At 36.2% G+C, this 25,621-nt stretch overlaps 1 protein-coding gene across 4 annotated transcripts in view; it reads left to right on the forward strand.

Moving 5' to 3' along the window:
- SMC4 (structural maintenance of chromosomes 4) overlaps positions 1-25,621 on the forward strand; it is a 49,231-nt gene that overhangs the window by 10,823 nt on the left and 12,787 nt on the right. For all 4 annotated transcript variants that reach the window (XM_060767587.2, XM_067466021.1, XM_060767586.2 and 1 more), the window contains 11 exons: positions 7,430-7,594; positions 9,525-9,652; positions 9,989-10,129; positions 10,470-10,620; positions 12,138-12,302; positions 16,076-16,309; positions 18,310-18,495; positions 20,161-20,322; positions 20,997-21,222; positions 21,320-21,399; positions 24,833-24,985. In XM_060767587.2, coding sequence (XP_060623570.2) covers positions 7,430-7,594; positions 9,525-9,652; positions 9,989-10,129; positions 10,470-10,620; positions 12,138-12,302; positions 16,076-16,309; positions 18,310-18,495; positions 20,161-20,322; positions 20,997-21,222; positions 21,320-21,399; positions 24,833-24,985 — 1,791 coding nt within the window. The remainder of the gene's footprint in view (positions 1-7,429; positions 7,595-9,524; positions 9,653-9,988; positions 10,130-10,469; positions 10,621-12,137; positions 12,303-16,075; positions 16,310-18,309; positions 18,496-20,160; positions 20,323-20,996; positions 21,223-21,319; positions 21,400-24,832; positions 24,986-25,621) is intronic.

The following is a 25,621-nucleotide window of genomic DNA, read 5'->3' on the forward strand; positions in this document are numbered from 1 at the left end:
TGGTGAGCAAAGAGATTACAGTGGGCAGACCTACCATGTAGTAGAGTATAATACACTGAGTAGTGCCATACATTGTCTATAAATGTATGAACTAGTATCTGAATGGTTTAAGGTATAAGTTCTTGTAAACTCCAAAGATAAATGCTCTAAACTTAGTCGCTGCTTCATACTTTAAGATTGGATGGGTATATTCATAACCTGGGAACTGAACAGGTTGAAAGAAATGCAATATTTCTGGGTACAAAACTTCTATTGGTGTTTGCTTATTAGGAGAGTATGGCTAGCTTGTAGCACTAGAACTCAACTATAGAATGCTGTTTGGGAGAACTTTACCAGACATGGTCTGTGGGGAAGTTATTTTATTCTCTACTTACAGCAAACCATATATGGAGCTTTGAATTCCTGTGCTTTGATTTTATAAATAAAATTGGTGGCCAATACCACATTGGTTGGGTCAATAGATTATCTTACACGAACAAGCAAACAGGGGCCCTCCAGATATTTTGCATTACAATTCTCTTAAGAGCAAGCCTGTGATTGCTGCATGGGGATTTGGGGTGTCTTGAATCCAAAATATCTGGAAGGCACAAAGTTGTCTTATCTCAAATTTAAAGGGTAATAGCTTATGGAACCAGAGGTTAGAGATGCTATTATGATTTACTGTATTTGGCTGTTGGCTAGCATCAGGTTCATAACAAAGTTTGTTTTAAACCCAGACAGTCAAAATGCATGAGTGGTAAGTGCTTTCACTAGGGGAGCAATATTGTCAGTGTTCTTTGCACCATATTGGATTTCATTCTGAAATGTCCCTTCAACATTTATGGAATGGACTATCGTAGGATTTTTTTCTGTATAAAATCATTTTGATCGCAACCAAATTACATTGAAGTAAATATGAAATATATAATGCTTGTTCTTAGATGCAAGTTATTTTCCCCATGATTCTTTTGCATAGAATATCAGCATTTAATACTATTGGTTTGATACTAGAGGATATGCTTTTTGAATGGCGTAATGGATTCAGTTATAAGAGACTAAGTGGTATTCTTGCATTAAATTTATATTTTATCTCCTAGGCCATAAAAAGTTTACTGTGACTGAAACTTTAAAGCCTTTACCTTAATTGATATTTGTCTGTCACACTTGAAAGCTATGTTAGCATTTATTTTGGTGTACCCTGGTTGAACTAAATAATTCAGTTTAATTTTGGAGTATGTCTGTATGAAATTATTTGCATAGTATTTTAGCAGTTTTTAAATTACATCTTTTCTTCAATCACTTAATAAATTCTTAAGAGTCTGATCATCTGGTTAAAAGTTAAAACTCTAAAACCAAAGTCAGTGCTTTTAGTGGATATTTAAGGGCTCCAAATACTATATATACTGATGCATAAATTAATCTAATGTTTTTGTTGTTTTGGTTTTAGAGTCAAAATAATTGATTGTGATAAGACTCATGGATAAGTCGAGGGTCATGCCACGGAGACGGGAAATTGTCAATGTTGCCTCAAGGGTCCAGCTGCTCCTGCCTGTCACTGATGCAATTTTCCCATCCAAGCATTCAAAAAAGGCATTTTGCCACTTAGGATACTTCCTTTTATTAAATAAAAATGAAGGCATAGTTTTAACTTTTAACCAAAGATGATCAATCCCCTTCTCTGAGTAGAGTGGAGAAAGGTGAGAGTTTTTGGGTGTCCTAGGATAACCTAACAGAAGCACTGAAATGCTAAATAAAACCATTGCTGCTGCCATTTTCTTACCTAGACAGTGGTGCCATTAGAATTGGTGTAACCTAAGGTTGTTAACATGGTGTCACCTTCATCAACTTCATCCAGTACAACAATCTTTATGTTGTGCCTTGTGGGACTCTCAGAGTAGGTGGCTTATTTATAAGTAAGCACTTCTCTTCCCTTTTGTCAATGCCACCTCCCGTTTTCCCAATTGTTGCTGCAGCAGCCACTGCTATAATCCCCTTGGCTAATGAGGACTTGTGCTCCTGTTCCGGCAGCAATGTACACTCCTCTGACTTTTGAGCGGCAGGATGGCTATAGTAAATATGAGGGCTGCTGGTGGCTGCAGCCTCCTCTGATGACAACAGCAGTTCTGGGGCATTCCTGGCACTCTGTGAGAAGCACGCTGCCAGAGCAGGAACTGGGATGGAAGCATGAGGATGAGGCCTCACTGGTTGAAGAAGGAAGGGCAGCAGAGGTCTCAACAGCAATGGCTAAGATGGAAGGCACCCTAAGTATGGAATCCTCAAATTGCTTACTTCCGAGTTTACAGTTTCCTCTCCACTTTTGACTGGCCCAGAATGAAAAAGTGCAGTGGAGTAGGTCCATGTGGGTGAAATAAGTTGGAAATTGCAGTGGTGGCAGTTTTTTTGGTGTTTCCCCTCCCCAATCCTCTAGTGACACTACAGTGTTCAAATATTCAGAAAGGCCAGAAGAGCAATGTGTCAGAAAGATCACTTGCATTAATATGTGAATAATTCCAGAAAAGTTTTGAGGGTCAATTTTGTGATTTAATAAATCCCTTTTAAAGTTGCACCACCAAATTTTAAATTTTGATTGGAACAAGCACATATATTTTGAAAGAAAAACCTTTGTGCATGATTAAAACCTATGTCTACTTCTTATTCTAGTTTAATACAGAAATGACTAAGTAGTTTTAATTACATCACAGTATGTAACAAATTTTGGAAAAAAAGTTATTTCCTGCTTAATTGTGCGGTACTTACTTTGAAAGTTGTTATATTCTTGAAACTTTGTTTTGTGGCTGCCACAAACTATGTTGAATTAATCGATTGAGACTCTTAGCAGATAATCATTGAAGAACTGTAGCAAAATGTGCAGCAGAATGTCCTGCAAAAAGAAAGTTTTGGGGGTTTAATAGACCTTTTCTGTGTTTTTATGATAGAGCCAATTAGAAAATGACATTTATAATCCAGGAACAAAATTCCTGTTACATGGTGTAATTAGACTATTATCCTTTAGGTACTTAGATTGAGAAGAGTACCCGGGCTTTGTGTGACTTCTGTATGTACAAGGTTGTATTGTTAATAATGTAATGTTTTTAAAATAAAGTTAGGGTATTTTTTAAAAAAAACCTCCAATGCAAAGAAGTTCTATGATTTTCAAGTACAATTTATCTCAAACATAATTTAGTTTTAATATATAAATAAGAAATGATAGTACAAAGAAATATTCTGAAGTATATGGGTGTGGTTCTACTATAAACCTTTTCATTAGACCATGAATATACACCTTGATTAAATTCAAACTGTAGATTCATGGTCTAGTGAAAAAGGTTTTAGCTAGTTTTGTGTGTCATATGTTAAAACCTATCTGAAATTCATCAGAATTAAAAAGAAACATCTGCTATAGTTTGATACCCTCCCCCAAAGAAATGTACACTAGTTCCTGCATGTAATCATTGTCCTTTAAAAATTTTTTTTAAAAATTCACACAACATTTTACTCCTGTGTAAAACCTTAATAGTCAGGACACTGGTTCATTGTTTTTGTCTCACAATTAGTACACATGCCTGTGATTTATTTAGAAAGCAATATTGAATCTTGTGGAATTGAGGTATTATCCAGTCATAGTAAAATCCTTGATTTCAATGGAAGTTTTAAGTATATGATTACTGGTAAATCTCTCAGTGAAAGATTTTTTAAAAGCTGAATTGCAGGTAGATTGTATTATTTAATTTCTAACATTACTCACACTTAATAATACAATAAAAAGCTTGTAATTGTATAAAATAGCACTCATTACTATTTCAGTAAAGTGATATGTTAGCCATCCATGCAGATCTGTTTCCTGTGTAATTTGAGTGATGTATTCAAACACTCCCCCCCCAAAAGACAGTAGTGATGGATTCTTTCTCAAATATTTCTTCAATATGTGTTCTCGATGCCAAAATATAGAAGTTATATAATAAAATAAGATCCATCTAAATCCACACAAGTTTATAGCAATATAACGATTTGCATTTTAAAAATAAATGTTAAGCACATTTCTAATTTTAAAATGTTGATATTGACAAAAATAAGTAGAAATTTATTTACAGGTGTAATACAGTTATGCTTGGAGTAATGCATTCTTAAATTGCAGAAAAGTGTAGATAGGTTTGTTAGCTGATTTTTGTACATTGAAAGCTGATATATGTAATGGTACAGTGAAATTATCAGAAGTGAGAGATGAACATGCTAGTGTTGAGACTCTTAGCTGGATGAGTTTCTTTCAAGACTTCAAGGAAAGCAAGAGAATCTGAGCTGTACTATAGATGCAAACTGATAGTTTTAACATTAAATTTTACTTCACATTTAATGTTGCATGTTGGTTACAGGTGAACTTAGTTTTGTATAAACATAAAGACATAAAAGGGTACTTGCTTGCTAGGCAACTTGCTGTTTTCTTATGACTTTAATCTAGGAGATTAACTATAAATTTATTACATGTGTGGACCAAGAGAAATTTCTTTTGGCCAAATAGAGTGCAAGACGTGAACAGTTAGTTACATTTCCCAAGTCTATTTTGTTATTCTTTTGCTGAAATATGGACTAGACTTTCCTGCAGTCTGATAGCTATATTTTTGCAATGCCACTTGCTTAGCCTACTATTATATCTGCAAGAAAAAAATCACAAATCATTTCCCCATATTAGTAATGTCCTTTACCTTAAGCAGCAGATATTTTATTTCATAGTAAGACAGAGATTCAGAATTAGAGTTTTTTCTCATTAAAAAAACCCCAATGATCATATAATAACTGTTTTAAAAGGAAACAGTTATTAGATTTTATGTCTTTTAAAATTCATGTTTATCTAACACCTAGTTACTATTTCAATGCACTTTCAGACAAAAATGTCATTTTTGCATTATCAGGCAAAAATGTATCGCTTACTTCACCAACTTTTTTGCTCTGTATTCTAATTTATAGTGGGATTACTTACTCAACCTTGTAATAAACCCTTATAATAGCTACTAATTTTAGTTACATATTCGATTAAAGTATAATGATACCAATTTGAAGTAGAAATGTCATGTGCATGTTGCAAAGCAAATTATAAAACCCTAGCATGGCACTAGTCTATATCATTGAACAATGTATCTGAATTTCTATCTGGTTCAGGCTTCAATTTATATAGTGCATCTTTCTGAAAATTTATGATGCATGACAATCATATTTGAACAGAATCTTCCTGACTGAATTGCTATAAATGAACATTGTATGCTCTGTTGGCATTTCCTTTAATAGGCTAAATGGAGTTGCAGTCACTTTATTAATGTCTCTTAGGAGGCAGGTGATTCATGAAAGATAAAGTAGACTTTTGAAGAATGAATTAAATTTGGATTAAACTTAGTTTATAATAATTTTGCTCCCCCCCCCCCCCCCAATTATGCTCATTAATTTCTGTGTGATCAGGAAGGCAATTTGTGCATAAAGGGTTATGAAATATTTGTATTCAAGAAAACAATTTTCTACCTCCTTGGGTTTCTAACATTCTCGTAGCAAATTGAATTTGTCGTGCATGTTCACTACTCCCAAATTAGAAAGAAAATTAGCCTTAATTCGGGCAAGTATGGTGCTACTACTTTGGATTTGCTTGTGGGTTACAAGAAATTGGTTCTCCTAACCCTTAAATTAAATTTTATTTCTGTTATTTTGGGTTGAAAAATTGTTAATTTTTTGTGTAGGAGTTTGGCCTGCACAGTTTGACCTTCCACCATTAGTTTTATTCTGGGAGATGAACATTGTCTTATTTCCTCATAAAGAAACTCATCCTAGTTGTAAAATCTGGTGCCACTTGTCTTATGGCTTTTCCAATTGAATTGACTTAGCACTACCATGAAGCTTCTTCATGCAATGGAAAGGTTCTACATTGAGTATTTTCATGCAGTTAAAGAAAAGGACCAAAGGCAGTTGTGCAAAATATGGCCAGCAGATTGCATCCCCTAGTATTCCCCATTATATTTAAAATAAAAGTTTTTATCATTCTAATTTAGCAGGAAACCACTCTGTGTAGTACACTCTAGACTGAACCTGGAAGCTAAGTAAGGGTCATTTCTGTTTGGTACTTGGATGGGAGACCATCATAGTGCTGTAGGCAGGATCTGGAAAAATTACCTCTTGAGTGTTTCTTGACCGAGAAAACCTTATGAAATTCATGGATGCGTATAAGTTGACAGGCAACATGAAGGCATTTTTATATATAAATGTATGTAATAGATCTTCAGTTAACCGGCACCCATGGGGTGGATGCCAGATTAATGTAGTTTTTGTTGCTTGAGAGTCACTATTAAAAATAGACCTAACTAATGCTATCTCATGCCATAAACTGTGTTGATATTAATGTTGAAATATAGTAATTAAAAGCAAATTAAGGCAAATAAAAACAAACCTAACTTAATATAATACAGTTTTTACTGTTTTACTATATTATAAAATATGATTTCTTCATTTAAAGCGTGATTTTCTTGAATATTTTGCTAGTTGCCTGAGATCTCTGCTTACTAGATTTATTAATTATAAGTGGAATTTTATTTTGAGTAGAAGAATTTTTTATTAATTATAACAGACTGCATTTTTGTAGTGATGATGGATGCAGGATCCCTGTAAAAAATGAAAAAACTATTCTTTTAACCTAAGAGAACATGTTTCTAGGTCTTCCAGGATTACCCAATGGTCGATGACTATAGAGTTGCCTTGGAGGACCTAGAAATTCCTATATATTAATCAAATCTGCAAATAATCAAATCCACAAAAGTTGAGTACCAAGTGTAATGTTTTCATTTCAAATGTACTTAAATTTATACATTTTAGTACCCCCCCCCCAAAAAAAAATTACCTTGAGCACTTGGCCACTTTACAATCTTCTTTGCTGTGGTGTACCCTTGCTTCAACAATACCTTTCAATTTCAAAAGTCTCAAACCATGACTATCTGATTTCCCGTGAATACTGTTTTTTTGTAGTTATCTCATGAAAAATTCACATCTGTTATTAATCACATTTTTTTCTTTCCTGATTATCAGTTCATAACACTATTCAAAACTAAATTTCTGGTGAAACCTTTGAAATGCTCTTTGAAATGTTGGCTAATATGAAGGAAACCTGAGTTATAAAAATATAGGGCACACTGTATAGCTGTTTTTCTGTCTCATCACTCTTGCTCTATATTGTACCTTGCAGTATATCATGTTTTACTGTAACTTCATTATATTGTTATATGTGTCACCATGCTACTGCTTTGAGAAGTCTTGATATACAGTATTTCTTATTTTTGCCCCATATTCAATTAGAATGTGGGGGTCTGTATAAATACAACCAAAGTTACCAGAAATAACAGTAGGTCATCTCATGTCACCTGTTGTGGTTTTGAAGTCTCTTTGACTTGAATGCAAGACTTTTTGTCAAATCCCATTTTAGGGGGAAGTTGAACAAATAGCAATGATGAAAGCAAAAGGACAGAATGAACACGATGAAGGCATGCTTGAATATTTAGAAGATATAATAGGATCAGGACGGTTAAAAGAGCCTATTCAAATACTGTGTCGAAGAGTTGAGATAATAAATGAACAGAGAGGTGAAAAGGTAAGACTTATTTTTGTATAAAATTTTAAACATAATTATAAGCTTTTGGGCAATTCACAATTAGCTTCTGATGTACTATGGAATGCTGCTTATTACTTGCAGACTGAGGCAACCGGTATGAATGCTACAGAAATGTTGTTGGTTAAAAGTACTGTTGTTTCTCATTCTGATAGGTTGAGTTAGATAAAAACATACAAACTCATTCCCCTGAAATAATTTTTATAAACCAGTGTATAAAAAACAATAAAATAGTTACATAACCAATCCTGTTTTCAAGAACAGTTGGAAAAGATGTGATCTTGGATACCTACCATAAGGATGGGGACAGTCTCACTTCCTTTGGGAGGCAGTTTATAATAATACACTTTATTTATATTTTGCTCTTCTCCCCTAGGGACTCAGAGCAGATTACAGCATTTACATGCATAGGCAAACATTCAATGTCTTTTACAGTCACATGAGACAAACACAAACAAAAGCAAGGCTTCTCCTTTCATTTCTGGCTTCTAGAGGCGGTGCTCATTTCTGGCTCTGGGAGGTGCTTTTCTCTATTTTCAAGCCAAGGAGCCAGCATTGTCACCTCCTGGTTATGTGGTTGGCAACATTGCTTGGAGCGTCTCTTTGGTTTTTCCCTCAGAAGTAGTACCTATTTACTTACATTTGCATATTTTCAAACTGCTAGGTTGGCAGAAACTAGGGCTGACAGATGGGAGCTCATCCTGTCTTGAGGATTCGAACTGTCAACCTTCAGGTCAGCAGTCCAGCAGTACAAGGGTTTAACCATTGCGCCACTGTGATCAACACTCCTGAGCAGTGAGCCAGGACAGTTAAAGTGGTGTCAAACCTGCATTCATTTAACAACATGGATGCACCTATAGAGAATTCTTAGATTGGCAATTCTACAGAATAAACTTAGCTGGCTAAGGACCTTAGTAGTCAGTTGTTAGGTAGAGATGGAAATAACAACCAAAAATATTGTTGCTCAAACAATATGTAGCAATGTATTGTCGAAGGCTTTCATGGCTGGAATCACTAGGTTCTTGTGGGTTTTTTCGGGCTATAGAGCCATGTTCTAGAGGCATTTCTCCTGACGTTTCGCCTGCATCTATGGCAAGCATCCTCAGAGGTTGTGAGGTCTGTTGGAAGTAGGAAAAATGGGTTTATATATCTGTGGAATGGCTGGGGTGGGGCAACCACCATGTCAGACTACACAGAGAAGCCATTGAAATCCACAAGCATGTGGACAATTTCAACAGAAAGGAAGAGACCATAAAAATGAACAAAATCTGGCTACCAGTATTAAAAAACTCTAAAATTATAACAGCTAAACAACAGAGAGGAAAAAACCAGGCACAGATTAACACCTCCCAGCAACAGATTTTCCCAGACTCAGGCAGGCCTTCAAATGCTAATGAAGGTGATCAGCTAAACATTCACACCTAACTGCAGCAGGGAAGAGCTCCTTGTCCCACCCCAGCCATTCCACAGATATATAAACCCATTTTTCCTACTTCCAACAGACCTCACAACCTCTGAGGATGCTTGCCATAGATGCAGGCGAAACGTCAGGAGAAATGCCTCTAGAACATGGCTCTATAGCCCGAAAAAACCCACAAGAACCTAATATGTAGCAATGTTTGGATATTGAAGGATAATGGCACAGAATTCTTGCTGGCTTATGCTTCATTGTTGGCTTTCCTGCGCTCAGGTTCGGAGCATGTGTGCAACAGGGGAGACAGGTTCACATCGCAGACAGGTTTGGATGGAAGAGGTGGCCTTTCAGATATCCAGGCCCCTAACCTTTTAGGGCTTTGTAAATGAAAATTAACATCCTGAGTTGAGCTTAGAAACTTGCCCTATCATTGCCTGTGTATTTATACAATGTATTTGTAATTAAAGCAATTCCAGCATTCATTAATATTCTATCTAGCTGAACAGAGTTAAAATGGTGGAAAAAGAAAAAGATGCCTTAGAAGGAGAACGGAACAAAGCACTTGAATTCCTGTCTTTGGAGAACAAAATGTTCAAAGAAAAGAATAAAATATGTCAATACTACATGTAAGTAATACCATTAGAATGTGCTCGGAGGTGCCCTGAATTGATAATGCAATAAACTTGTGCATTAAAATGAATCAATTTTCCTAGAATTTGTTCACCATGCAATTTCTTACCTGCAGCATGGTGACATGGCTGGAGTAAGATTAGGGTTGCACTAAAAACTTTCAAAACTTAATAATGTCTTGTTATAAAATGCTTAGTGAAATTAGTAGAACATTTTTCATGTGCTTTTAATTTAAATAAAACAAATCTTTAATTTCTTTTTATTAGATTGTATAGTTATCTGTTTTTATATATATTATATTATAAGATGAAACTAACTTTTTATTTTTTTAGTCATGAATTACAGAAACAAATAACTGAACTGGAAACACAGAAGGCAAAAATACATGAAGAAACTAAAGAAGTTAATGAGAAAAGCAGCAAACTGGCAGATGAAATGAAAGATAAGAAATCAGCCCTAAAAGACGTGGAAAAGTAAACATTAGTTATGTTACTTGCATTATTTACAAGATATTAAATAGTGCTATATGTACACATTCTGCTGTTAGTGCTTAAATATTTTAAAGTTTAAACAAGTGAATTTTAACTACATTTTATTAGTATTGTATTAATTTTTGTCCTGTGCATTTTAATATGTATACTTTAATTGTGTTGTGTTTTAATGGTGTTTTTAAACTATGTTGTACCCCTCAAGCAGAAGGGGGGGGGGTAACAAAAATATTATTATTATGTAATAAAAATATTGATGACTTTTCAGTTTTACTATATTATTTAAACTGATTGCAAATGTTATTTATGTGTTTCCTTCTATTAGAAAACTTAATAAAATCACAACATTTATAGAAGAAAACAAAAATAAGTTTACACAGCTGGATTTGGAAGATGTTCAAGTAAGGGAACAACTAAAGCATGCGAAGAGCAAGTCAAAAAAACTGGAAAAGCAGCTTGTGAAAGATAAAGAAAAGGTACGAATGTAGCATTTAGTATTATTACTTTTTCAGGAAACTTGGGCTGAGGAGTTTTGTCCTGTTAATTTGTTATATAAACAGTATTGTTCTTAGGCAGCCTTTGGGTGCAACCAACCTCTTCTTACTGGGTAGCCTATGGCAGGCAGATTTTGCTGTGTAATTGAAGATTTGTTTGAAAGTATTGAGTGAATCCTGTCGGTCCTTCTCGTTCATGGTTTTAATTTTTTGTGGATTTGATTTTTCTCTAAAATTTAAAAAGTTGATCCTAGTGTTACCCTAGGGCAGTCATGGGCAAACTTTAACCCTCCAGGTATTTTGGACTTCAGCTCCCAGAATTCCTAACAGCCTAGACAGTGTAGCTAGAGAGGTGTTCTTAAAATATCTTTTTGTACTTTGTTTTGCCTCAAGGCAGATCATGCAAAAGTAAAATTACTTTAAAAACGCTTTAAAAATACATCATAATCAAACAACTTTACATGGGTTCATTTTGCCTCCATACAGATCAAATTGTGTATTTTGAAAACAGCAGCATTCTGAAATTATTGCCTTCATGGCATATATTTTGGGCCCTTGACTGGGGAAAGGCAGGGCATACATTTCATAAATTAAATAAATATTTTTAAGCTCAGGTAGCCATTAGCTCTCAATAAACTGGGACTGATATGCATAAATTCAAGTCTTCTTTCAAAGACTAAGTGAGTTGTTTGGCTATTGCCAAAATTGATGGATGTGGTGTCTTGCATGCTAGTTATCCTGAATAAGAAATGTGTTATGGGCATTTTTGCGTGTGTCAGGAGCGACTTGAGAAACTTCAAGTCCCTTCTGGTGTGAGAGAATTGGCCGTCTGCAAGGACGTTGCCCAGGGGATGCCTGGATGATTTGATGTTTTGTCATCCTTGTGGAAGTCTTCTCTCATGACCCTGCATGAGGAGCTGGAGCTGACAGAGGGAGCTCAACCCTCTCTCCCCAGATTCGAACCTCTGATCTGTCGGTCTTCAATCCTGCTGGCACAAGGGCTTAATCCATTGTGCCAACGGGGGCCTCCGATTATGGGCATATATGACAAAGAAGTACAGCCAAAACACAAGTCTCGCTCCTTGTGAACCTTACTGTAAGAGTACACATTGTCACATCGACTTTCGCGTTGACTGTACTATCAATAATAATACCCGTCTTTATAGTAAGTCATTTTTCTTCTCTGTGATCTCTGTGAAATGCGCACATATGGTAGTTGATGCACCTGTGCCGCAACTGCCATATGTGGGAATTTCACAGATTACCACTAGAAGAAACATGGTTACAGGTAAGTAACCATCATGTCTTTAGCTCTATTGAATATTAGCTTCTTAATCTGTTCTTTTAAAACTATGAACAGCTGTTCTAATCTGTACATATTCCAACAGCTATCTGGACATTAACTTCACATAATTCTTTTATAAAAGTAATAGTGTTCATATTGGGTGAATGGTTCTGTTATTAGAAGAATTCAAAAAATACCATTACCCTTTTCATAGGTTGAAGACTTGAGAAGTGTTCCAGCTAATAGTGAGTCTACCATTAAAGAAGCAACAACAAACAGAGAAGTTCTAGAAAAAGAAAAGGAAAAAGTAGAAGAAAAACTCAAAGAAGTTATGGATAGCCTTAAACAAGAAACCCAAGGATTGCAGCAAGAGAAAGAGGTTTGCATTGATAATGACCATGTATTAATCCATTTCTCCCAAAATGAGCTCTGTTTAGCTTTCCTTTATAAGAGTAAAGTAGAAATTTAAAGGCCTACCATAGTACAGTACATTTTCTGGAAGTAAATTATTACATTATAGTAGCTCTGGTTTTGGCTCTGTTCTGACTTCTTGGCATACTTAAGACTAAAGACTGAGCCATTAGTACAGTGGCTGTGGTGTAAGGTGCCGTAAAGACACAGCCCCTTGTTAATACAGCTGCAGTGTATTTATACTAGAAGCAGTGTTTGAAAAACAACTTTCAGACAAGGCTTTATCTGGTTACCTATGTCTGAAATAAACTACTACCTTACAAGATACTGGACTCTGTTGGATTGTGAATCTGCCCACCGACGGTTCAGCAACAAACATAACACTGGCTTTTCTTAATAAGGCAGTACTACAATTCTAGGGTACTGTATTTTAGCATACAACATTGCTCTTTCTATTGAATTACACAGCCCCAACCAAAAAAAACTTGGTGTCTTGGTTTTTAGAAGTGTTCCTGGGGTTATTTGAGATGCTGATTCAGAAAATTGGATTTGATAGACCACATCAGCTCTAGTCTCTTTAGATATGGTTATTATGATTCTTTATGGGTGAACAGATGGCTGCTGGTGGATGGCATATCCTATGTATCTCAAAAACTTGAACTGATGGAGGAAAATGTGCCATTTTTGGAATCAGCAGGTCAAACAAATCCAGAAACAGATCTAACATTTCAGGCACCAAAATTTGAGTTGGCCAGTTTTATGACCCAGTACATGTATAAGCTTGTTTTCCCCACTGCCATTATGCCAAAAACTGGCATGGTATTTATGACCACTCAGTACACTTGTTTCTTTCTTGAAAACTTTTGCCAGGAACTAGAAATTAGTTGCTTAGGGAGTAGCACTGATCCAGAAACCATGATTTTGAATAGTGCTGCTTTCATTGTAGTTTCATATACTATAACAGCAGAATTGAGACTATGTTCCCATTCCACTGCAGCTCAATATGGCATCTGCTGTCCTTAATTCCATAAATCAGGTTACTCAGGGGAATGAAAGCAAAAAGCTAGCTCTAAGTGGCCATTTTAGAAATTATACTCATGCTCTTGCACATATTGCGACAGCCATTTTGAATCATAGGCAGAAGTCAGCCATTTTGATCAAGCTTTTCCAATGGTTTTCTCATTTCCTTTTCCATTTTCCAATCAGGATTCATGGCTGAAACAACTTTTCTGAACTTCAAGGATTGACTCAATTGCCCACCCCCACCCCACCCCCAGCCTCCATATCCAAAAGAGATATGGATAACTCTTGCCCCATCTACATCACATGCTTTTCCTGTCTCTCTAGTTCCTTTCACAGAATTTGGCAGAGTTAGCTCTTACAGACAAGTTCAGAAACAGAGGTAATTCATTCCTTTGAAGATCGTGAAGAGGAGTCACAATCTTCACTCAACTCCTCTCACTGATTTTTCTGACTCTGAAGTGTGAAAATTGTCAGTTTCTGGAATGGAAAAAGAGATTTTCATAAAAATAGTTGTATTCCTCTTTTATTAAAAGTTACAGCAGAATCCCAGTCTGATTTTTCCACACCTCTAACTCCTGAATCTTCCAGCGGAGAGACAGCCATGATTCCAAGAATCAACTTCTCCTCATGAATGTCTCTTTTTCCTTTTCCACTGAATTCAATTATATAGTTAAATAAGAATGGGAAAATCCATTATTATTATTATAAATCCATTCATATTATAAATTAAGATAATAATATTATAATAACCCCATATAAAGCAGGAAGGGAATTGATGTAGTACAAAGCTATATACGCTTCCTCCAGAAGCTATGAATCTTGTTAATCCCAGTCTCATCAATGGCCAATTTCAGCACTTCTGACCAATACACTGCTGCCTTAGGAAGGACATCTGATCCTTAGGCTCTGGTGGCATGCACTTCTCTCAAACATTCTCATGAGGTCTCTACCCTATTCTGGCATCTTCCACAGCATCACTTATTGTCATGGCAATCATACTGTGGATCCAGGATATATTTGAAAAGCAGAGCCTTGATTGTGCAAGACCAAATCATCCAGGGTAGCACTGGTGGCACACTTTGGATGTAAGGTCTTTTTGAAGAGAATTTCTGATTTCAGACATTCACGAGCTTTGTTTTCTACGTACCTAGAAATTTGAGACAAATACCATTGAAGATAGTTATTGATAGGTGGATGAGGACATGCATTTTTCAGTGTTATGACCACAAACCAAGACCAAGCAATATGTGACCCCATTCCACAAAGTCTGTGGCTACAAGTATAGCTTATGCTACTTCGATATTTCTGAACAACAAAAACAATTTATTAGGATTCATAGACCCATCAGTAAAACCAACAATCATAATTTATCCCATCTCAGGAGAAATACATTCCTGGAATATATATATGTGATGATTCAGGATGGTTTGAACCATCAACTTTTATTATGTGCTAGCTTAGGTACCCAGTGATTATTAGGTTAAGATTTTTGTAAGTATAAATATTAAAAATAGTAATTGTTTGTTTTTGAATTTTATGTATGGTCCTATTTGAAAATGCACAAGGATGTGGGTAAACTACAACTCCCATCATCGCCTGATCAACTTGCCCCCAAGTTGATCATAATAGATATGTGTGCCACGCTTGGTCCAGATCAGTGGGGTTCACAGAGTTCTTTGAATGTAGATGAACTACAACTCTCAACATTCTAGGTCAATTCCCTCAAACCCCGCCAGTATTTAAAATTGGTCATGTTGAGTATGTATGCCAAATTTGGTCCAGATTCAGTTGGATTCCGAGGGCTCTTTGGTTGTGGGTGAACTACATCTCCTAACATCCAGAGTCAGTTTCCCTCAAACCCCTCCGGTGCTTTCTGTTAGTAATGTTGGGTATATGTGCCAAGTTTGGTCCATAGCCAGAGAGCCACAGGGCTCTCCAGATGTGAGAGCCATCTTGAAAAATACAAACAATCATAGGCAGATGCATACATACACATATATTTTGACTTTTGTTTATATAGATCATGAATTAGATCAATATGCAGGTGGCATTCAGCAAAATTGTGTTGAAATCACTAATTTATACTTAATGTGCTCATCCGAAAATGACTCAGTCTCAATAATAGTGGCTTACTGCTTCATGGCTTCCCAAGACTGGGCTTGATGCAAATATTCATACTGGGATGGGAGGAGGAACAATCAACATGCTCCCTTAAATTAAAAAAGAAAGAAAGAACTAGGGTTCAGTAAGAGAAGAAGATCTTGCATAGGTAGAACTAGATAATCAAACTGTCAGGGAAAGGGGCCTAACTGAAAAAGAACATGGGCTCCTGTTTTATCCAGTTGGCATGTGGGGATAAATCCAATCATAGTGGATTGTTCTAACAATTAGAAAATGAACATTCATGGTAAGTTCAGTCTCATTTTATTAACCCCTCCTGAAAGTTTTTTCAGGAGTACCAATAGCTGCAAAAAAAAAAAAAACCTCTTCTGGGAAGAAAGAGTCAAAGGGTCCCGATTTCAACAATTCTCAAGGACTAAGATGGTGTGATTATTGGTGAGAAGAGCTTTAGAAGGAAATTGCAATTCTAATCTATTATTTAGGTGGAATGAAATATATTCTCATAAAGAAGAACTGGAAGTATTTAACTCTTAATTTATATGGGGGGAAAATATTTCGTAACACATTTCTTTAAAATCTTTCCCCTCATTTTTCTAGAACAAAGAAAAAGAACTCATGGAATTTAGCAAAACAGTTAATGAAGCACGTTCAGATTTCGATGTGGCAAAATCTGAACTTGATATTTATCTTAGTCGTCATAATATTGCAGTATCTCAGTTGGAAACTGCGAAAGGAGCTCTACAAACTGCTTCAGGAACACTTAAGGAAAGGACAGCTGCTATCAAAGAATTGGAGTCAAAATTACCTCAAGCTGAACATGATCTAAAGAAGGTTAGATTTTATGTCTTTGTTTCTTAAACATGTAATTTTGTAAGTGCTAATGGGCTCTCAGAATCATGAGTATCAGAAAGGCAAGGTCAATAGTAAAACCAATAGTAAAATAATATTTGTAACACTGTATATCTTAATGCTTGTAAAACAGTAAGAAATGAAGACATATGTAGGAAGATTTCTCATTGTTATTTTTAAGAATGTTTCTGACACTATGTTTCAAAACATTTCTGTATTGAATTGTAAGATTAGGTTACTAGAAGATGATAATGTGTATTATCATCATTGAAATAATCAAACTACAGCTGGAATCCTATTGGGAATTTACGACACTAAATTAGTTTAAAATTCCACAGTTTATGAATTATTTATTTATTTATTTATTTATTTCACTTACTTATACCCCGCCCTTCTCACCCCGGGGGGGACTCAGGGCGGCCATTACAGAATGGTCCTTTCAGGAGAGGAATATTGTCATAGCTGCACCGTCAGGATTATTGCACAAGTGAATTGACCGGCATGGCCGTTGAGTAACAGTGTGGCATTCGGTCAAACGGACTATCCTTGCACAGTGATAGTACAAGGAGATGGCGAAACAGCTACAGGGCATTGGTTAATTGAATAAAGGGCACATGGATGCCCTGTGTCTCACTGTAAAAATACCCTTACCTTTTGTGATGATCTGTTGAACAGCGGCATCCTCCATTGTGCAGTGCTCCATTGGACATTGTTACATATCTTTAGCATTTTTGTAAATCATGTCACTGGTATAGCTCTATTATCATAGTTATGTATCGTGGTCAATTAAGCAGAATATTGCCAATATCCTAAGTGATAGGATTGCCACTTTTGAAAAGTTAAGGAAATTGGATAACATTCAGAAATTGATGGGTGTAGTGGATTTTTGAGTACAATATTTGTGTCAGTGTGAATAGAGAAGTAGCAGTACGTAAGTGTACTGTCGTGATGCAGATATATTCTATTGTTTGAACATACGTATGTTTTAGAAAATTTTCAAATTTTATTAACATCCGTAAAATGAATCTGATGGAGAAATCTATCAGCTTCTTAAAACCAGGTAATTTGTATGTTCAAACAAATTTGAATTGGTTTCAATTTCTATAAAGACAGTAATATTTGCACACTACTAGGCTCATTTTTGTCACCTGGGAGCTAGTTATTCCTTCTTGCCAGCTGTACAATCCAATTCTAACATACGAGTCACCCTCTATTACAGTATAATTTAACTCAAAACAAAGTACAGATTCATATCGCAATAAAGAGACAAAGTAACTTCTGAAAATTCAAAAAACATGTTTAGAATGACATGCAGAGCTCTACCTGTTAGCACAGTTTGGCATGACTGCCTATGTAATCACAGTTTAAATTATATGGCTGTTTTTTTAAAAATACATTATAATCTCAGACACTTGGTTTGTAATCAGAGAGATAAATGAAATACAATTTGATCTAATCACACGTTAAATTAGACTCCAGTCAATTTAGGTCACTGGAAAAGAATCTAATTTAGAATTTTCCCAAATAAATCTTATCACTGAACATAATAAGAAATACATTCTGTGGTGGCACTGGTGCACGCTTTGCTTCAAAGAAATAGTGTGTCATATTCTTCCCTAAATGATTTTTCTGTCATTACAGAGAGCTGTAGAACAAAATATAAATAACATTCTAATAATTTCATCTACAGAGATTGAGCTAAGGTGTTTTCCTTGTAGAAGTCCCACTGTCATTCATTGTCATTATTGCAGTATCTTGAATGGATTGCGCCATCATTCCCAATGAGGAATTTTGTGTTAGAAAATACCAGTGCATTCTAGCCTTTCTCCAGTTTATTTTGCTAAAGATAAATGTTGCTAGAATTATTTGCATTTAAGCACATTCACTATTTCAACTAATGTAACAATGAGTAATTCTAAAACAGATTTTATTAATTCCTGTGGAGTAGTAAATAGAATGAAGTTTGGTTCCCTGTTTTTAAGAAAGAGAATGAACTTGAAAAACTTGTGAAAGAAGAAGCAAATATAAAAACTTTGGTTCAAGATCTGCGTCAAAAAGTGGAAGAAGCCAGAAGCTCATTGGCAGTAAATAAAAGTCGAGGAAAAGTTCTTGAAGCTTTAATGCAGCAGAAGAAATCTGGAAGCATTCCTGGAATATATGGAAGACTGGTAAGGTGTTTTTTTTTCCCTTGCCATATTTTAGGTTTCCTTCCTCTCCTTCTGGGTAGGCATTTGGAGAATTGTGGCTGACAAAATAATTTGGCAACACAAACTGGTGTTTCTGGGTCATATACTATTCCCATATTTTGGGATGAAGACTATCTGATCCCTCTTGCAGATTTAAAGATTTTTTCTAAATGAAAGAAGATATAATGTAAAAAATCAGTGCATCTTCTAAATAGAAATTAAATAAAGTTTTGGAGAAAAAAGAACATAAAGACAAAACTCCTTAAATTTTGTTATAAAGTAAATCTCTTCAAAATGAGACTTCAGTCCTTAACTTTTAGGAATCTTAACTGTGGGCCATGTTATTTTGAGCTTTCTTCCCCATACCATACACATTCTCTGTTCTTAGTGTTTTATCCTACAGATTCCTGGATGTAATTCAGTCAGTCCTAAATACATTCACTGCTAAGGGGAAGGGGGCAGCTGTTGAACTGGTGACAAAGCAGGATATGGCACTTTTCATATCTATTGTAGAGCAAACTATTCCTAAAACTCTAGGTTAAATTGTAGCTAGCCCTGCTTAAAGGCTGTGGCCACTGTCTCTGCTATTCTTATTTTTACATGGGTATTCTGAAAGGTAGAATGACTGCATTTCTTTAAATGAAAATACTTACCATATATACTTAGTTGTGTAAGTTGCCCTGAAGTATAAATGAGGGAGAGATTTTGAGATTGAGGGTTCAACTTTGGTGCTGCTGAGGAATTTTTTTGAAGGGGCTGCTCCAATTTGGCTGTGCTCCTCCCCCTAGTTCTGTACACCTGCCAGTTTGTCTCCTCTTTCTCCGCAATTTCTCTTGAGGAGTCAAGCAGGATGGCTGCAGGAGGGGCATCAATCTGAATAGAGAGTGATGAAACACCAGTTGCACTGAGAAATATTTAGCTGAAGGGGTTGCTGGTTTCTTGTCTTTTGCCTGCCCTCCCTTGTCACAGCAGGCCTGGTTGATTTCTCAGAGTGGTTGGGAAGGAAGAAGGAACAAGTGGGTGGCTGTGGGCAGTTGAGGGCAGGTGTGTGTGCGCGTGAAGTGGAGTTGGAGCGTGCAGGCAAACTTTTAGAAATCAACCTCTTGAACCAAATGTTCTGTGGTATTCCTGGTGTCTCTTTGCACACCACTGAGACAGAATCCCTTTCCGTCGTCTTCAGCTTCCGTTCTCCATTCGTAGCCTGCCTTCTTCAGCTTCCATTCTCCATTCGCAGCCTGTCTGCTCACCTTCTCAGAGAAGGAGAAGGGAGGAGACAAGCAAGCTGACTGCATACAACTGTTGGTGCAGCAAAGAGTCCATCAGAGGGACCCTACCATAAAAGAAGTACTGACTCCCTCAGCTCTTCCAGCTAGAAAAGGTTAATGTCATTAAAAGCTGCAGCCATTTTCCTGCCCAGAAATTCAAACAGGCCAGAAATGGTGGTGGAGCACATAGAGTTACCATTTTGACCATGTATAAGTCAACATCTGTTTTTGGGATATTTTAAAAAATGCACAAGTATATACGGTACTTGAATGTGAATTCCTATAAAATCAGTGGGACTTGGAAAGAAGTAAACAAACAAAATCATACTCATGTCTATTGTTACCTAATCCATTAAATTCTCTCCTTTTTTTTTACCAATAGGGTGATTTAGGTGCAATAGATGAAAAGTATGATGTTGCAATTTCCTCATCATGTTGGGCACTCGACCACATAGTTGTTGATACAATTGATACCGCTCAAGAATGTGTTAATTTCTTAAAGAAGCAAAATATTGGAGTGGCAACTTTTATAGGCCTTGACAAGGTTTGTATCAGTTTCAATGAAAAAGAATTGATAGGTACTTTTACACTGATGAAATGGAAGAACTAAAAAAATCTGCCTAGAATAAATTTTCCTTGGGTTTTATTCATTTTCAGTTCTGTTGTGCACTTCACAGTTATTTCATTTAACTTAGTAGTATGTGATGTACATTATATTCTTTTGTATGTAGTAAATGTTCATAGATTCCAAAATGGCATCAGGCCTGTTGCAGTACCTTTAATTTCCAAGTTTATTACGATTTATGATTACATATGCTAAAGTTTCTTAGCTATTGTAATAAGACTGGTCTTATTATACTCTGTTTAAATAGTCTCACTAGGATATGTTTATGGTTGATTGTAAGTGTTAAGACTTCTCAGTTTTTACTTCAAAGGCAAGTTTATGTGGTCAAAGCACAGCCATAATGACTGTCATTGTTTTAACTGAAAGGAGAAGAGTGTAGACAGCCATCCTGAGAACATTAAATGAGAGACAAAATCCCACTGGATACAGTGAAATTTCCTTTTGAGGAAAGCCGCTTTGACTTGTACTATTTAAAAAGTACAATCAAAATGCAAAAAAAATGTCCTCAGAAGTGTAATATGTTTATCAGATGACTGTGATTATTCTTGATTTTTCATGCTGCTACTTTTGTGAGACTTTTTATCCTCTTCCAGATGGCAGTGTGGGAGAAAAGCATGGGCAAAATTCAGACTCCTGAAAATACTCCACGCCTGTTTGACATGATAAAAGTTAAAGATGAGAAGATTCGCCAAGCTTTTTATTTTGCGGTCCGGGATACTTTGGTAGCAGATAACCTGGATCAAGCTACCAGAGTTGCATTCCAGAAAGACAAGAGATGGAGAGTAGTAACCCTGCAAGGACAAATAATAGAACAGTCGGGTATGTCAAAGCTGCCTAATGGCACTTACAAACAAAAGTTGACTGTGATATTGGTAGCAGTAATATTTTATTTCGTTTTGTTTTGGTTCTTCCATAGGGACAATGACTGGTGGTGGTGGAAAACCAATGAAGGGTAGAATGGGATCCTCAGTTGTAGCTGAAACATCAGAAGATCAGGTTAGTATACTCAAGAAAGTTTTGGTTGAAAGATGGCTGCCGTATTCTTCAAATTCATTTATTGATCATTTGAATTCTCAATTTTTTCCTCCAGAAATAAGCTGAACAAAGCTAGTAGAAAATATTGTGATATCATAATACTTTAAGGTATTCAGTGCACTCTTATCAATAAGAGAAACAGTTGAGTTAATGGAGTTCAATGTTTGGGGTTTAGCAGGCTCATATTCTGTCAGTTGTCTTGTGTTCCTCAGTATCTGTAGAATAAAGTTGGCTTCATGCTGCATTTGGTCATAGTGATAACTTAGGGTATATTGATGAATGGAAACCTAGGTGAATTTTAGCCTAGCATTTAATTCATCTCCCAGCATAGCCTTTCATAACTTACTTTGACAAGGTAGCTATCTCGGTAATACTAACCCATTGTACTAAAAGATACAATGTCCTTATTTTTCACTACTCTATGTAAGACAGTGGTGAATTATGAAATAATTTCTAAATTGATGAGAGCTCCCCCATCCCCAAACTTCCAGAAATAAATTAAGTAGAGTGGCTAATACTACAATTGTTTACCCTTAACCTGATCCTACCTAATGAACACTGCATTTGAAATTAAAATTCTGTTATCTATGCCTTTTTTAGTTTGTTGTACTGAATCTCCATTTCCTGCTTCTTGGTCAGCCCACAATTCCCAGACAAATGAACTTTTTCTTCATGGTATCTGCCTCATGTAAATAGGAACAAAGCCATCGTCTAAATATACCAGAAGTATCTTGGCAGTAACCCGTACCTCTCTCTATGCCATGTGCCTGTCTGGATCCAACAATCAACTGTTACTTCTTTCTTTTTGTCTGCCAGAGAGTTCACATCTTTCAGGGTGTTCTCTGACTGGGCACTATGAACTTGCCTTTTTTTTTTGGTCGTGTCAGGAGTGACTTCTGGTGTGAGAGAATTGGCCGTCTGCAAGGACGTTGCCCAGGGAACGCCTGGATGATTTGATGTTTTTATCATCCTTGTGGGAGGCTTCTCTCATGTCCCCGCATGAGGAGCTGGAGCTGATAGAGGGAGCTCATCTGCCTCTTCCCGGATTCGAACCTGCAACCTGTTGGTCTTCAGTCCTGCTGGCACAGGGGTTTAACCCACTGCGCCACTGGGGGCTCCATATGAACTTGCCTGCATTTCTTTTGCAAATAACCCTCTTGTGTCATTATGTCTCCCTATTATTTCTATTTTTAAAAAATCTGTGTTCTTTCTCTATTTTATGGCCTCTTCTTCTTTATTTAAAACCTGTGTTTTTAAACAAGCCTTTTCTTCCCTATTTAATGACTCTTGGTGAGCGTTAAATGATGATGCAGGTGCAAAGTATCGTTTCGTGATGCTTATAAACAGTACTTATTTTCTTTGGGCAAATGACACATTTTAATTTGTTTTAATTTGCCAAAACTTCACATGCCAGGCTCTAAAGAATAGAGCACAGGGACTGATTATACTGTTGGGAGGAGTAACTGACAATGCATCAAGAAAACAACCTCATTTTTCTGCTTGTTGTTGGGGGAAGCAACCTTCTCAAGCCTCCTCTATATGATGTTTGTCTGTTTTGTAATATGTCTGTTATAACCTGAAGTATATATCTTATTCGATTTGCAGTTTCCTTGTCTCTATATACCTAAAGCAGTGGGAAGGGCTGCAAGTCACGTGACTGACTCAGTGACAGTTTAGAATGTTCAGGTTTAAACAGGATGACAGGAAATGTCAGTTGAGGAATGACTGCTAGAGAAGTGTTGTTGAGCCTTGAATATGCTTGAGTGTAGAAGTCTCAAGAGTGCAGAAGCTAGAAGTTAGAAACTGTTAAGGCTATTAAAGAGAGCTGCATAAAGCAACATAGTTTATGAAGAAATTTAAGGATTATAAGTTCAAGATACAAACTCTCTGAAACGTTACTGAAGTTTTTAAACCTTTAAAGTAATTGTGCCTGTATCTGAAGCTATCGGTAAACAAAACTTGCTATCTTTAAAATGAAATCTATGTTCGTCATGCTGAAAAACATACAGAAATAAAATATCTACATACTCAGCGATAATCCATTACCAAATAAACTCTGCTACCCTGATTAGGTTGTGATCCTAACAGTTCATGATTTATACCCCGATGGTGATGATCCATTATCCACAATACTTCTGTCTTAAGCATTAAGCCCAAAGAAATAGGTTGCTCAAGGGAAGACCTCAGGATCAATATCTTTGTTTATAGATAAATCAGTCTTCAATACTGGCACAAATTAGATCATTGGTGCCAACATCATGTTCAAGGGCATCTCTTCCTACCACTTCAGCAGAAGAAGACAGTTCTTCCTCACATGCTGCAAACATTACAGTAGCACATTATTTGAAAGCTGTGTCCTATTTTGAAATACCAAGTATGAGCCTCAAAATTAGCACAGATAATTTGGGACATAGCCCTACCTCTCCAGGGAGTATCGAAGCAAGTCTCTTGTCATGTTTCAGATCAAGAAGAAAATCTCCTTCATGTAACCGATGTCTTGGATGGTACTTAACATCACTATTGAGAAGAAATATATCAGCATTGATGTTAAGTACAAACTTGCCATCTCCACCATAAAGGACAAGGTTGCATTCATCCCCAAGATTGTATCTCAATTTTGTATTAATCAAGATATACTGTTAACTAGCTGTTATCGGGAACCATCTGCTCTATTGGATAAATCATTTAGTGTTCAATGTGCTTTTACCTACTATGCGAACTTCACATCAACCTTTCAATCAAAAAATTGTTTGTTCGCCATGATGGCCTTAGATGTGGGAGTAGATGTCTCTCCAAATGAGTTGTTGAAACCATCAGACTTAATTATGAACTGGCCAGGAGTCCAATACCAGTTGGATTTTGTACAGTTTGAACCAGCCTAGATCTACTACTTTGCTTAGAAGTGTTGTCACAATTTCTGTAAAACAGCAACCTAACTGCAGTCATCTACCTTACAGATTGGATGTAGAAGCCAGAGATTATCACTTTGGTGACACAAACTTGCCGGACTGATCTCACATAGAGGTCCCTTGTGTTAAATGGCGGTTTATGAAACAAAGTAATGGTTGATTGGTGAACTAAGATAGGAGCATTGGATAGGGAAGGGGTGGGATTACTGCCAGCTACTCAGCTCTAGAATATTCTGGGTGATGGCTCTGTATAGGTGCAAAATTTATTTGTGTGAGGACACAGGTGACCACTTAAAAAGCCCAGTTACAGATAAGCAACCCGTTTTTACATTTCTTATTTTCTACTTATTTTGCTGCTGGCAAACTTACATATTGTTCATATGTCTTTTGTGACTAAACTTTTTATCAATAAAATATGAACTCAGCCATTTCTTTATATGCTTACATGTATGTTACTAATGGTTTTACATTATAACTTTGTGTAGGTAAATGAAATGGAATCTCAGCTTCAAAAGAACTCCCAAAAAGCAAAACAATATCAGGAATGTAAAGTGCAGCTGGAGGAAGAGATATTAAAATTGCGTCAGAGTGTCAGAGAAATGAAGAACACTTTAGAAAAGTACAGTGCAAGTATTCAGGTAATACTAATACTGATCTTCATGTGGAAATCCTCACACATGTGTGTAGTGGCAATGGCACAACCCATTCATTAAAACACACATGGGGAATCCAAAATTATACATTTAAAAAATAGGAGGAAAAACCTAATAGGCCTTCTCCCTACAAAGCCCAGTGAGCACTGTGTCTGCTCACTAGTTATAGATTTCTGTCTAAAAGTTGCCAGCGTAGGAGTTGGAAGAATTCATTGGATGCTGCAAAGGAGCAATCCACAGTCACGTGGGTTATTTTCTCCTCATTGTGACATCGGAGACAGGAGCCCAAAGTTCGTTCTTTTAGCCAGTTATTTCTGTCATCTTCATTTTTAAAAAAATCTTGCCTTGCAAAAGGTAAGTTTTAGCATTTCCCCCTTCACTTCCAAAATCTCTTATTTCTCATTTGAGTTTGTCTTTATTTAGATCTTCTTTTCCTTATAATAATATATAATACATTAGCATATGACATAGTAGTTTTTGCATTGGACTACAACTACAAAATCCTAAAAACTGCATCCCTCCCTGTCACATGGTAGGAAAGGTGCAGTATGTTGAGGATTATTCCCAGAAGATACATAAAATTATTATTCCCTTAGTTATTCTTCCTTTGATCTTCTGTCA

Source organism: Anolis sagrei, chromosome 3 (assembly GCF_037176765.1).
Source record: "Anolis sagrei isolate rAnoSag1 chromosome 3, rAnoSag1.mat, whole genome shotgun sequence".
In the NCBI taxonomy this organism is placed as follows: Eukaryota; Metazoa; Chordata; class Lepidosauria; order Squamata; family Dactyloidae; genus Anolis; species Anolis sagrei.